At 44.6% G+C, this 15,023-nt stretch overlaps 1 protein-coding gene across 1 annotated transcript in view; it reads right to left on the bottom strand.

The window, feature by feature from the left end:
• Nucleotides 1-1,688: 1,688 nt before the first annotated feature.
• The window catches only part of OTUD3 (OTU deubiquitinase 3), a 20,837-nt gene continuing 7,502 nt past the window's right edge, over nucleotides 1,689-15,023 (bottom strand). Inside the window, exons 4-8 of the mRNA XM_037881406.2 lie at nucleotides 13,050-13,172; nucleotides 12,114-12,239; nucleotides 11,268-11,364; nucleotides 10,230-10,417; nucleotides 1,689-9,288 (exon numbers count right to left, since the gene is read on the bottom strand). Coding sequence (XP_037737334.1) covers nucleotides 9,112-9,288; nucleotides 10,230-10,417; nucleotides 11,268-11,364; nucleotides 12,114-12,239; nucleotides 13,050-13,172 — 711 coding nt within the window. The 3' untranslated portion in view covers nucleotides 1,689-9,111. The remainder of the gene's footprint in view (nucleotides 9,289-10,229; nucleotides 10,418-11,267; nucleotides 11,365-12,113; nucleotides 12,240-13,049; nucleotides 13,173-15,023) is intronic.

Raw genomic sequence — 15,023 nt, 5'->3', positions numbered from 1 at the left:
AAAAAAGTGCTCTTTAATATTGAGTTAGCTTAACGGAGTTACCTTAACATGATTGGAAATCTCCTTTCGCACCCATGTGGACACAATTTAACACCTTTACAACTGTGTCAGCTGGCTGTGTGGCTGCCCCACAAGGCTAACTCCATTGAACTAACTCAATTTTAAAAGCACCCTTCTTCAGGGTCCAGACAGACCCGTCCAGCATCACTAGCATTATTCCCAAGCACTCGGATATAGGGAGTCAGGCCCCCACAATCATGAGATAAACATCACAATCAAGAGATTTTAAAAATAATAAAACCGGGGCCTTTTTGTTGCCCTTGTGGTTTTTCAGCTTTTAGGGTTCATGTTTCCACAGGCTTTTCTCTGCAACCATGAGAACTAGAATCTTACTTTCTCTTCAACTTCCCCGAGGGACTCCTTTAAATAATCAAAGGATTGGCTGGATAACATCAGCTCACAGTTGTTCATGTCTCCTCTATGGAAAGACTTATAGAATAATTGCATTATTTATTTTGACATGTTGCCTAACCTCTTAGGCCCCAGGTTAACACTGTTGAGCTGGGATGTAAAATGGGGAAATAGATTGTGAAAATGCTGTTTGGTCCTGCGTTAGTGATCTAACAGAACAGCTGAATTACAAACATTTTTTATTAGCAAGGGGTATGTTACAGTTCATGCTGCAGCTAACAAAGCTTGTAAGAGCAGGAGCATGGATGGATGAATGAGACACTTGAGAAATCATCTCTGCGGTTTCTTAAGAAATCATCTCTGCGGTTTCCTTGCAGTAAAATCACTGAATTCATAATGGGGAACAGTCACATTCATTTGAGTAACTCTATCTAGGGTTTTATACGGTACTCCTTTCTTTTGGGGGGGCTGACCCAGGGCGGGTGTCATGCAGATTAATTCTCACCCCTTTAAGTTGTGTGTGACTTTTGTACATTTTACTCAGGACGGACAGCAAAACTGAATCAATGCCACTTTCAAATCTTCCTGCCTTAGTACAATTGCTATAACATTTGGGATCCTAACACTGCATGTTAGGGGTATGTTCAAATCCCTAAACCGGGCTTTTTTTTGTTGAGTTTCATGGCAACATTATTGTCGATTGAAGGCCCAATCCTGCAAATACATGCACGTGTCAGTAACTTTGCACACAAGTAGTCTCACTGATACTTCATAACGTACTGGTGAACGTGACGCGGTACATTCTGAAACAACAAGGTCTTAGTAACATGGGCCCAGATCTTCAACGATATTTAAGCTCCTTACTTCAATTCATTTCAGTGAAAGTTGGGAGCCTCATTCCTTTGAGGATCTAGGCCTCAGTACCTGGACGCAGCAGAGTTAGTGTGTTAGAAATATAGTGGGGAATGAGCTTCAATAGCAACACGCTGCTGTTGAATCTTTGCGAGGCAAGGAGAGACCACTGTTTTGGGAAGGTGAATTACAAGCTGTGTAAGGAGCACAGCAGGGAGTAGTGAGGTTCTAGTGTACGCTGGAAATCTGTCATCAAAAGCGTAAGCTCTCTCTGACACCAAGTAAGCATTAAGATACTATCAAACATTTAGAATCAGGGAGTGACATCCACTTAAGTGATTAACTTCCATTCTTTCTTGTCTTGAGTAGAGTAAGCTTCCTTGCCAAACAATACCACCAAGGGATGCATTCTTGCAAGGAAAGAGTTTTTGTTTTTTGTTTTCTTGGATTCTCATGATTAGTATTGTACCAGTGAGGAGCCCTCTCTGAATGACCCTGATTAAATACCGCCTAGAAAACTGCATTCACTTCTGAGAACCTAGAGACATAGAAAGACTGAAGGGAATTAAGAGTCATGAAGGGGTTGGAGGGACTGTCTTATGAAGAGAGGTGAAAAGACATATGGGACTGGATTCTCCATTGCCCTGCGTGTCTTCATGTCATTTACACCAGCATGAAGTGGGCGTTAAAAGCCGCTAATTCCATTTGGTTGCATTTTATACCTACTTTGCACTGGTGTAGATGACGATACAAAGTTCATGCTTAAATATCAGTTAAATTGGAGCAAACATGAAATCTGAATTCCCAGTGATTGTGAATCAGACTGGACATCCGGATAGGTTCCAAGACCAGAGACAGTGCGGTCCAGTGGGTAGGGTGCTCAACTGGGGCGTAAAGAGATCTGAGTTCTGTTCCTGGATATGCTGCCAAATCATTCCAGCTCTCCTGCCGCAATGCTCACAGGTATTTAGGTTCCTAACTTCCACTGAAGTTGAGAACCTAAATAACCTGTGATGATCTGGGGCCTCCATTTCCCCTCCCACCTATTCTCTGCCTTGTCTGTTCAGACTGTGAGCTCTTCTGAGCAGGAATGATCTCTCTCTATGTTTGTGTTAGGAGCTGTACAATGGGACCCTGATCTCAGTAGGACATCCAGCCACTACTGTAATACAAATAGCAGCTACAGGGGTCTTGTACCCAGGCCTCCAAACATTGGCATACTATCCCTGCTGAATATGGTCACCATTTTTTGCCTCATGAGTTCCCCTGATGCAATCTCCGCGCTGAGTGTATCATGCTGAACTGCGGGGACCACTCTGCAGGTGGGTGGGAGAGCTGGAGCCAGACCTGGAGCATCCAGCTGAGTAGAAGCAGTAAGTGTGGCTGGCGTAGAACCCACTCCAGGAAAGGAGCGATGCTTCAAACGGATTTGGACATGGCAGCCTGTCTGTAGCTGTGCGGGATTCCTTTGATCCAACAAGTGCAGTAGCGAGGAGCTATTTGTATTACTGAACCGTTCCGAGATCCAGAACATGGTAAAATCTGAACAGGAGATAAGAACTGTGGCAGCGTGGTTACTCCACCCCTACAGACGACAAGGGGCAGATCAGCATGCCGAAAGGAAGCTGCTCAATAGACCTGGTAGGAAGCGACTGCCCTGAGGTCAAGGGGAAAGGGCCTTATGGAAGGGAGTGGCTTGTACTTACTGCCCTTCTCCTAGTCGTATTAAATAATTGCAGCTCAGTTTGAGCAGTTGTTCTATCAGGTGTGTATGGGGGGCAGAGGTAGTTAATATTATTGCTGATAGTTCTATTCTTGTTTTGTGCCTAATCTTAAGGCTCCTCTCGTGTTGCCTAGCAGGATAACATCCCTCTGGGCCCTTCCCAGGCAGATCCCAGCTCCGAACATCTATTCCAATCTGTTGTTTCCACAGGGTTGTATCTTGCATGATTGCTGTGTTCTTTACCACTGGTTGGGGGGCTGGGAACAAGCCTAGCTGATTGTAGGCCTGCCTGATTCTGTGCTGTGGGCAGCTTGACAGCATTCTGCACCAGCAGCCATCAGGCGCAACGAGGGGTAGCATTGGGAGGACACACACGGCCTTTGCAAGCCCCTCTCCCCTACACCAGCACTGCATCAGTAAGAGAACACAGGCTAGGGCCACATGCTCAGAGTTGCGCACAGGAAGGCTAACAAGTGGTACGAAGGTGCATTTGGGGTGGTTACAGTAAACGTGGGTGGAGGAGCTCTGTGAACTAGAGGCTAATAATGCTGTTAAGCCTGGCCACAGTCGTACAGAGCAGACCAGACTTTGCCAATATCCATGCTGAGGAATTAAATAAACATGAAGCTACAAGTGCACCAGCCAAGCAAGTACAGTCCTCTCTGCCCTCTAGTTAGCATAAAGAGACCCTCCCACCTACTAATATATCTCCTACCGACCTTCCCCTCAAACTTACCCTTCAATTGAACATGGTGACTTACCCTTAAACCATTTGTTCACTTCTCCTTCTAATGAACACTCCAGACTCTTCTAGAGCCACTGAAGGGCTTTCGCTTTCCATTGTAATTTAGGGACAGGGGCTCCTCCCATTCTAGTGAGTACTTAAATTTCATCTTAATGGGAATTGCAAACAATTGTCACAGAGAAAGATTAGATGGCTCAATTGCTAGAGCAGATTCATCCTGAACTGCCTTCTAGTGTTGCATACGTGATGGAAGGCTCCAGTTCTTTTAGTTTAGGCACCAGCACAGCAAAACAAGAGGATAAATGAACGGATAAATGAAAGCAAGTCAAACAAGCTGGATTTATGGCCCAGATTCAGCAGAGTACTTAAGAGGGATGGGATTACACACATGCTGCAGCTAAGTATATACTGGAGTCCTGCCTGGATACAAAGTTTGGCAGTGCTTTGTATCCAGGCAGCTTCACCTGGTTGTAGGTTTTGGCACAGCGACAGACAAAACACATTTTTAAAAGGCTCACGATTTAAAAAAACCCACCAGAGTACTACAGAAATCCAGTCAAGCACACTCCATTAAACTCCTTTGAAACTGCCCAGATTTCAAGGTGACAATGCTTTTACCAGCTGGGATTCATCTACAGGGCATAAATCACTTCCCCATACACATCATCTTGGAAATTGGGGATAACTCAGGGTCCATCAATCTCACTACTGCTCAGAGGAGCTGGGTCTTGCCTGGTGCACTTCCCTGCTTCTTATGCACCTTCAAAATTATTAACATCAGGGAAGAGTCATTTTGAGCTTCAGCTAGCTGTCTTAAGGCAGGCCTGCCTACAATCACTGGTAATGGGTTAGTGGTGTCTTCACTGAATGAAGTAACGTAACTCATGGATTGGCTTGTAAACCATGATCGTTAGTGGTAGTCTTTGAGCAGGTCTGGTGCAGATGTAGGAAGATCTTGGATGTTTACCACAGATAATTTCCTGGATCTACAGTGTAAGAGTAACTTGGTTTAAGGTTAGCACCTAGAAATGCTTAGAATTTTCAAGCCACCTAGATTTTAGTGGGTAGTTTAAGCCACAAAAGGTGGTAACCCTAGAACTAAGTCACTATGGGAAAGTGTACGCAATCAGTGCCCTGCTTTAGCTTTTCTGCTGAAGGGTTGTTAATTTGGCCCTCTTCACAGCACAATACCATTGTGTAAAGGGGTGGCAAAATGGAGCTAACCAGCTCTGAATAGAGTTGATGCTGCACAGTTCATGCTTGCCTCACATTGGGCTGGTCACTTAGCACGTCTGGGCCGCTGTTCCTCCTCTATAAAATGGAGATACCATTGCCCTACCACACTGGGTGTTGAGGATAAATACATTGAACACTGAAACACTCCCACACTACAGTAATGGGGACCAGATAAGAACCAGATTGCTTGGGTGTGTTGGCTAGTACATTCTTACTCAACAAAATGAAGTAAGCCAGTTTTTAGTAATCTGAAAATTTTGCCTTTAATCTGTACGAGCAATATACAAAAATCCATTCTCCTAGTTCATGGCACGTCTTTGCAGCTTCTATTGCACCAAGTATTAAATTAAGAGACAGACATTTGGTTTGACGGGGCAGGAGCCCCACAGAGCGCTCTGAAGTAGGAAGGGAGAGAAGAGAAGATCCCTACTCAGTTTCAACAGAATCCAAGGGAAATTAGGGACATCTGGAGAATTACTATGGATGCAAATGCTACAGGTCATGTGACTTTTCTAATAGTCAGGCACTGCAGATGAGGTAAGACCATTGGTAAGTCAACAGATGGTTTGAATGCCCTCCAGGGAGGGTTAAGGTATCATCAAAAAGGAACTAGAATTAGTGCACAGTTAAAGATAGGGGAAGCCTCCCTGCCACTTACTCAAACCCAAGCCTGCTTTTGTTACAATGTGCAACCTCCAGCCAAGTGTTTTACTTTCAATGCCGTTTAACTGCTATGGGGGTATTTTCTCTTTACGTTTACTGGAGGAAGGTATTGGACTGGTAGCATTAAAGGACAATTGACCACATGCTCAGCCTGCATAGGTTGGCAATAATTGCTTGTCTACACTTAGTGCCGTAGTGCATAAAGAAGATAGGAGAGTTTCCCCATTGGCATAGGTACTCCACCTCCCCAAGAGGCAGTAGCTATGTTGATGGGAGAAGCCCATAGCATGGTCTACAGTGGGGGTTAGGTCAGTATAACCTAGCAACAGTTATACAGACATAGGCTTGGTTTACATTACCAATTTAACTCCATTAAAGTCAGTGGAGTTATGCAAGTTTCCACCTGCTGAGCTAACCCTCTATCCAAATAGGTATATCACAAGGAGCAGTAGCAGTAAAAGCTTCTGACAATGTTTGCTAAACTTCTCTTGAAGGAGCACCTCTCAGACTTCAAAGGAATCAATATTCATTCGGTCTCAGGCCTCAAAGTGCCCATGATGATAGTACCTTTCTAGCAGGACTCAAACGTATTCATTTCACCTAGGCCACTAAACTACCATTGGTAAAGCTGTATCTGCATCCAGAGAGATCTAGAGTTTGAAGTCTCCATATACCACTGCCTATCCTGAGCTATTTAAGTCCCCTTCTAGCATTAAGCCCAATGAGTTTTGTACTAAGTAGCCACCTTGATAAAACCAGAGGATTCTCAAGCAGCAGGTTTCTTGGGATGGAGATGGTGTCTGCTACATGGGTGGGAACTGACCCTAATGTAAAATGGCAAGGGAAAAAATCGCTGAGCTCATCACCCCACTGCAAAGACACCCAATGCCATGTAGCTCAGTTAGCTCCATACCAAGGAGCCTGACAATAAAAGCTGTAAGGGAATGAATCAGACTCATTCTCTGCTCATTTTCCTGATGATCTTCTCCCTGTAAAGGCTATTCACAACCTGCCACCTAGAGGACAACTGCCAAATCTTGTTTAGCCAACAGGCACAAAAGGAAGTTCCTGGAGGAACAAAGTACAGAGAACTCCCTCTGTCAGAGATATTCTAGATTTTAAAGGGTGGAGAATTTCCATCAGCCAGACCAGAGAGTCTGTACCACAGAGGGCAGGAGAGTTTGGGACCCTCAACTACTACAGGCTGGATTTCTTGGCACAGCTTGCTGGAGTGAAGTTGAGTGCTTTAACAAGACAATCAGCCCAGTGCAATAAGAGCTTGTTTAATTCATTTACACTTACAAATGAAAGCATTTTCTATTGCATATTCCGTTTCAGGTACCATAGTTAAGTATCTGAATGTATGATCACTCTTCCTCTCCCACTAAAGATCTGGTAGCACTGCATGAAAAAGCCAGCCCAGTGAATCTCTTCAAGAACAAGGTTGGAATTGCAGGGTCAATGATGGAGGAAGCTTCTGTGCTTATGGTAGAAGCTATATTTTCTTTCCAAACAACTTCCTCCCTACTCCTCATCCAGAATCGGATGGACAAACAATCCTCTAATCAGCTCTGACTCAAGAAAAAGCTACATGATTCACAAAGAATGTCAAGAATCCAAATCCTAGTTATACAGCTGACAAACCAGCATCGTCACTTCAGCTCAGACATTTGTCTAGTCACTTACAGAAGCAGGCTCTCCTCCCTATATCAAAACATAGTGGGGCTAAGCAAGGAGGCAACCTCTTAGTGACCTGTAGATACAACCTTGCTAAAGCATTTTCCCCACTGCTGTAAATACGTTTTATTTGCTGCTGGTTAAGTGACGTGCCCTTTGTTAGATTCACTCTTTAGCTCCCCCCCCCCTCCCCCCGGGCCCCCACCTCACTAGCAATCAGAGCAGCAAAGTACAAAGTTGCTAGGTGTTCGTAATCACTTCTGGAGTCTGTAGCCTAGTTGGAACAATGACTTCAAAACTTGGACTGATCTGCCAGTAACGTATCTCCTGACCGGTTAGATGCAGCGTCATATCTCTCTAAGCAGAAGGGCTACTTTTCATTATATTCACTACCACCAAGCGGCTTTTTAAACTCTAAGGTCAGAGTTCAGTTTTACTTTTCTACTGCAACCTTTAATATTGCTGGCATACCAAACAGAGCACCATTTCTTCTAGTGCTTCAAATGTTACTAATATACAGTAAGAGGAAACCGAGAACCACGTAAGAGATTTGGCAATTAAGCTAAAAGGACACGTGTATGTTTCACATCTATACATGTTCTGTACCCATGTAGGATGATTAAGACACCTAGGATCACTTTTCAAAGCTCATCTCAGTCAAACATTCTGCTTAGACTTTATTCTGAGTAAGGGGCTTTTCCCGCCCCCTCCCAATCCTTCACTTTTTAAACTTAACTCTTGATGCAGGTCCAAACACTTAAGTGATGTCCAGTGCTCCAACCCATCAAATTAAGAACTATGGAGTTTGGCCCTATTTTGGACTCTAGCGCTGAATGCTCAGGAGCAAGATCGAGGATGGTCCAAACACCAGCACATCTTTGTTACTATACAATAGCAATCTTACACCTGCTTATGGTAAAAGATTTTCTTAAACCTCACCAGATTGGGTGAATCCACTCGGCAACATAGGGAATACATTGGCATCCCCCTGCTATTATTGGAGCAGCATTGTCAGAAGGGGAACTCAGTTGCCAGCAGATCAGAGCATCTCCAGACTTAAGAGTTCACCCTCCCTGTGCAAAACACACAAGCATAGACCCAACCATCCCCATCTCCCTGCATTTTCCCATCTCCTCTAATAGTTAGCAGCATTTAGCATCTGGCTTAGTGCAACAAAAGCACGAGCAGCTCTATCTGGACTATAATTTGCTATCGAGTTACGAGTGGGGAGGGAAAGAAATCTAACATGTCTGGTATAGCATTTGGCTGATTAGCTTTGAAAGGGATTTGGGAATTTTGTCCTAATCTATTTTAATTTAAATAGAGAAAGAAAAGTTCCTGAGTTGGGAGCAGTTAAAATGTTCCTGCGCAGTAATTTAAAATAACAGCTCTTCCATGCTTGAGCTTTGTAAAATGTAGTCAGAGTTAACTTAAGTAATATTGTGAGATCTCCAAGCAAAATTCACACAAGGTGTGTTGGGTGATGGATCAAGGTTGAATAGACTCCGTTTCAGGAATAGTAAAAACAAGTGTCGACATTTTCACTTTGCTTAACCTTGATTGCCCATCTCTCACAAGCCTGGCTGATGCTCTTTAGTGTTACTGAAGAGTTGTTCTTCCCACAGCTGGAGAACCAAAGACAACGCAGCATATGCTAAGAGAACCCCACGGAAACAATGTTTAAAAATAGAGGGGTGCTGGGGAATCTGCTTTGAAGATGGCTTTGTCTGAAAGCTCAGTGCCCTTCCTGATCAGTCTTATTTGCCATTCACGTATTCCATCAAAGAACCCACAGTACTATCAGTCATATGTTCAGAGCTGCAAGGGTCTTCACCAGGGTGACTTGCGTATCCGAGTCCGTCTCACTCCTGTTGTTGTCTGCATTGTTACTCCTGTTGGCCAGGACTTTCTGCCGGTGCCTTTCTTCCTGCCGCTTCTTCTTCTCTAGCCGCTGCTGCTCCTTCCTTTGTTTATTGGATACCTTAAAAGGAAGAGTCCAACAATACACTTTCAAACACCCATAGGTAGGGCCCTACCAAATTCATAGTCCATTTTGGTCAATTTCACAGACAAAGGATTTTTAAAATCATAAATTTCATGATTTCAGCTATTTAAATCTGAAATTTCAGTGTTGTAATTGTAGGGGTCCTGACCCAAAAAGGAGTTGTGGGGGAGGTCACAAGGTTATTGTAGAGGGGGTTGTGGTATTACGACCCTGACTTCTGCGCTGCTGTCTGCAGAGCTGGGCCCTGAGCCAGCAGCCGCCGCTCTCTGGCTGCCCAGCTCTGAAGGCAGTGCAGAAGTAAGGGTGGCAATATTGCAACCCCCCTAAAATAACCTTGTGACACCTCCCCCTCCGTCCCCCCCGCAACTCCCCTTTGGGTCAGGACCCCCGATTTGAGAAACACTGGTCTCCCCCATGCAATCTGCATAGTATAGGGTAAAAGCACACAAGATCGGATTTCATGGAGGGAGACCAGATTTCATGGTCCGTGATGCGTTTTTCATGGCTGTGAATTTGGTAGGACCCTACCCATAGGCCCTACTCAAGACAGAGGAATATGCTGTTCTATAGCACAGGGAGGAAAACAGGATGATATTAAAGCACAAGGCTACAAACCAGAGGCCTGAATGTACACATATAGGGACTCTCCCAGGACTTTAGCATCTTCTCATTTGAGAAACAAGAGGCCACGTTAGTATAACATTCTTGTTCCCCATTGTCAGAAGAGCATGGCCTGACACAGATCAGATCCCAGTAGCACAGCTAGCAAATTCAGGGAGTGCATTTCTTGCAGCGATACAGCAAGTTTGTACACATGGGCAAAATGTTTCCAGGATTAAACCTTAATCAAGTTCACCAGAATGTCACAGTTCCACTGAACCTGCAGCTGACCTGCTCCCAGCCCCCCAGATAGATACCTTTGGGAAATGTTTTTTGTTGGTTTGATTCTCTTCATCTGGACTAGCCTGTGTCTCGTTGTTTTTTGTTCCATCCTGATGCAACCCCTGATTTCCAAATATTCTGGTGCCACTTCCATTCTCCTTCCACAAGGCTGAGCTCTGTGACTTCTGACCTTTGGCCTGGGTCTCGCATTCCTCTTCAGAATCTATCAAGGGAAGAGATTTCACTCAGACACTGATACAATTCATCTCTTGGTTACAGAATGTCACTGGGTTCCCAGTGGGCTTTCTGCAAGGCTTTCATTTAAGGGGGTGGCATATACTGCTTAAACCACTTAGCTAGTTATGGGGCTGCTCACGGTAACCAATTTATGGAGCCTACACTTTTTTTTTTTTTGGGAACCCTCAAATTTCACACCCGTTGCATGGTTCAAAAGAGGACCATATATATACACAAGAATGTACTTGACCCTTGTTGCCTTTTAGTAGCATGCTTTTATTAACTTTGTGGTGAAAATATCCTCAGGACCTAAAAGTCTCAGGTGAAGGGACACCAGAGGCCTGAGTGCAATAGCAGGTTTAGAATAGATTAGAATCAATGAGATCAATTAGTAAACACTGAAAATCCATTTATCTGAGGGACTGAATAGCATCAGTAATCTGAAGTGGAGCCTTGTAACTGTTATGTCATCAGCACAAACCCAGCGCAGGTTGGTTGGGACTAGCTGCTCAGTGTCCTGGATGAAATCAGTTGGTGGGCTCACTCAAGTTTCTAGCATAGTCACTGAAACCAGCTTCATAGATGGCCCCACCCTGGAAGCCTCAGCTGAGTCACCAAGCATTGATCAGAGTAGAAGTTTAATCTTATCCCCTCACAGGTGATCCTTTTAAGCTGGGGCTGAGGCACCCTGGTGGGACATGCGAGGAGAAGCTTGCACTGCTACTGCCAGTGCTATGCATGTCATGTGGCTAAGGAGAAAACCTCTGTCTCCAGTGCCCTCCTGCCAGCATTTTTCAGAAACACAAGAGTATTTAAAAAATCCTCCATTTACTTACAGATTCTTTTCACTTCATTCACTTGGAGAATGCCAAATATTGCAGAGTCAATATCGTAGTTCTTCACTTCCAGAATTTGGATGATTAAATCAACATCCTGGCCGCAAATAGAGATATTAATATGTGGGATAGATTTGAACCCCTCAGACCTGTTAAACAATTATCTATACATTCTAGCTAAAAGCAAATCTTGTTTGGGAAATTCTTATAAATTTACACCTTTCTAGTTTTCAGTAGGGCAGAGTAAATGAAAAATCTGATTTAAACTCAGCAGCCGAATCCAAAAACTCTGACTGCACAGTCAAGCAGACGAGTGCTGATGTGCTCAGGTATAGCCCGCATGATCTAAGCACTTCAGAGTACTGGAGAGTCCCTGTTCCGTCTGTATGTACCCCAGCACTATGGAGCCCAATTCTTGGTCTGCCCCTAGGAACTACTACAATACAGATAATAATCTACAGGGACAGTGCGGCTACTAATTACAGCTATTTAACAACGATGGCCAAAGCGACTAGGGATTTTGGGTGCCCACTTTACGATACCTTAAAGGGCCTGAATTTCAGCGAATGGGTTCTCGGCACTCTCTGAAAATCTGGCACTTTCAAGGGGCCTCAAGCTGAACACCCAAAAAAAAAATCCGGTCATTCCTGAAATACTTCACCTGTAGCTAATATGGGTAGCATGACGCGTGTCCCTTGAAAGTCCTGACCAGCGATTTGCAGCTCTGGTGCTGAAACTGCTCAGCAGCACCAGCCCATGACCCATTTGCAGGTCAACTTTGATGTAATAAGAGGCGCCCTCCATTGAGTGCATCACTCAGAAATGAAGATTAGACAAAATACTGACCGAACACCCAGTTGCATTACAGACTTTTTGTACAGCATCTTCCACTTCATCCTCTAACTCCTCTTCAGATTCGGCCTTCTGTGGCCTGATTTTCTCCCTCTTATTAGATTCATTTTTACACAGCATCTGCAATGACAAGGAAACCATGAAAAGTACCAGCACGGGTCAAATCAGGGTCCCCTAGCATATGAAGATACTGTCATTTCAAGACATGACAAAAGGAAATCTAGTGCTGACCACTGAACTTGGCTAGAGAATTAAATACCTTTGCCTGGAATGTCCTTTATTAAAAAAACAAACAAACACACCCCACAAACTGGATAATTTTCCATTGTCATTTCCACTGTTGCCCGAGTCTTGCATTATATGGTGAAAAGCTTCTGATGCTATAGGATTATGTATAGCAAGCAGACTTCATAAAAGAAAATTTCAAGTACTTACCCTCATTTAGAAGGTGCATGTTGTAAAACTGCATGCACAGTGATTCCGGGACAACACACTCTAACCCTCCATAGTTAACAAGGGACAGAGATGGCTCTAGGGTACGGCTGTTTCACCTTCATTTCCCCCCCCCGGTTTTTTACATTGGAGGTGCACGCACATCATGTGTTTACACGATTCAAGGACATTTGGGCACTCTGCACTGATCAGAGCCAGGACTAGAATTCAGTAGCATCCCAGTCCTGTAAATGGAGAAAGTTTCTCCAACAGCCTGCTAAGTGGACATCACCAACTATAACAACTGGGGCACATTTTTTACACCCCAATGCTCAACACCAACACCGTCAATGAGAGGGTGCCGCATGCACGCGCACACACCATCGAAGACAATCACTTCTGACATAGTCAATCAAATCGAGGAGGCAAATACCGGAGACCCAGACTCTAGTTTGATGCCCGCACCAGACCAGAGGAGATCGTTCCGTCATCACCGACCTCTGTTTGAAGATGTGCGGGGGCTTCAGAGTTGTCATTTATTCTCCGCACGCTATCATAGTGCTCTCCATACCGATAGGCGATGTGCAGTTCCCTTGCGTTGCTTTTATCCGTGCCTCGAATCTGAGGAAGATGGAGAGATTCCCAAAGAGGCCTTGGATTTGAATCAACTTTACATTCTGAAGAGCATTTGATTTTTTTTTTTTTTTTAAGCAGTGCTCAAGACCAATACAAAACATTGACCTAGGAAATTACCTATATAGCTAAGACCTTTAACTAAGGAACATTTAGGCAGTAGTCCAGATGTACCTAAAATAATATGCAAGCTCTAGTACTAGCAAGCCACATCAGCTGCTTGATTCTTACGACTTTAGAAATGCAGTGCTGGTCAATTTTTGCTCTTTAATACTACAGCAGGCCTAGAAATTAAAGAAAATAAAAGCTTTCATTTGTGCCAGCCAAAGCTTAGCAATATCTGTAGAAAAGACACCTAGCCTGGGAATTAGCTGCTTCTAGGGATGTAACAGCTGCTAGAATAACTCAAGCTCTAAATATAGGTAGGCACCCTGATATTTTAAGTTAAACTTTTTTACATAAGAGGTTTAAGATCCCAACTCTGAAATGGAATGCAGAGAATTAGATCCATTTTCAGAACCAAATATTTATAAGTCAGCTCCTCCTTTACTTACTTGCCAAACCAGATGACCAATACCCAAAGCAGCACAAAGAATGCTCGCTCCTCCATGTTTCAGAAAGCAACTAAGGGTATGTCTACACTACAAAATTATGTCGATTTTAGATAAGTCGATTTTTAGAAACAGATTATACAGTCAATTGCGTATGTCCACACTAAGCGCATTAAGTCGGCGAAGTGCATGCTCACTACAGTGGCTAGCATCAACTTACAGAGCAGTGCACTGTGGGTGGCTATCCCACAGTTCCCGCAGTCTCCACCAGCCATTGGAATTCTGGGTTAAGCTCCCAATGCCTGATGGGGCAAAAACATTATCGCGGGTAGTTTTGGGTGTATGTCGTCAGGCCCCGTCCACCCTTCCTCTGTGAGGGCAATGGCAGACAATCGTTTCACGCCTTTTTTCCTGGGTTACCCATGCAGACGCCACACCACAGCAAGAATGGAGCCTGCTCAGTTTACTGTACGTCTCCTGGGTGCTGCTGGCAGACGCGGTACTGCATTGCTACACAGCAGCAGCTCCTTGCCTTCGCGGCAGACAGTGCAGTAGGACTGACAACCATCGTACGTCTCCTGGGTGCTCCTGGCAGACCTTGGTGAGGTCGATCAGGGGCACCTGGACAGACATGGCTATCCTCCTCTTAGAGCACCGAATGGGAGCCAGAGACTCCAGGTCATTCTCTTCTTTAAGTTTCATCTCATGGAGACTCAGTCCTGCCTGGAATATCATGTGAGCTGGAGGCTTCTGCCTCAGCCTGCTCTCCCAGCTGGTAGCACCGTGCGGTCACACCTACCCCAGCCTACCCCTTGCTCCCATGGCTCATGAAGCCTGGACAGTAGTAAGGAGCAGTTCAACTATAGGCTGAGCAAGTGCAGAATGGTGGTAGAATGTGCCTTTGGACATTTAAAAGCTCCCTGGCGCTGTTTGCTGAGTAGGTCAGACCTCAGCGCAACCAACATTCCCATTGTTATTGCTGCTTGCTGTGTGCTCCATAATATCTGTGAGAGTAAGGGGGAGACGTCTATGGCGGGGTGGGAGTTGAGGCAAATCGCCTGGTGTCCGATTTTGAGCAGCCAGACACCAGGGCGATTAGAAGAGCACAGCAAGGCGTGCTGTGCATCAGAGAGGCTTTGAAAGTCAATTTCATGACTGGCCAGGCTTCGGTGTGATGTGTGTGTTTCTCCTTGATGCAAATCCGCCCCCTTTGTTGATTTTAATTCCCTGTAAGCCAAACACCCTCCCCACTTCGAAATAAAGTAACAATTGTTTTGAAACCATGCAT

This window comes from Chelonia mydas, chromosome 18, assembly GCF_015237465.2.
Source record: "Chelonia mydas isolate rCheMyd1 chromosome 18, rCheMyd1.pri.v2, whole genome shotgun sequence".
In the NCBI taxonomy this organism is placed as follows: Eukaryota; Metazoa; Chordata; order Testudines; family Cheloniidae; genus Chelonia; species Chelonia mydas.
The sequence above is the reverse complement of the archived record's forward strand: the minus strand, read 5'-3'. Positions and strand labels throughout refer to the sequence as shown.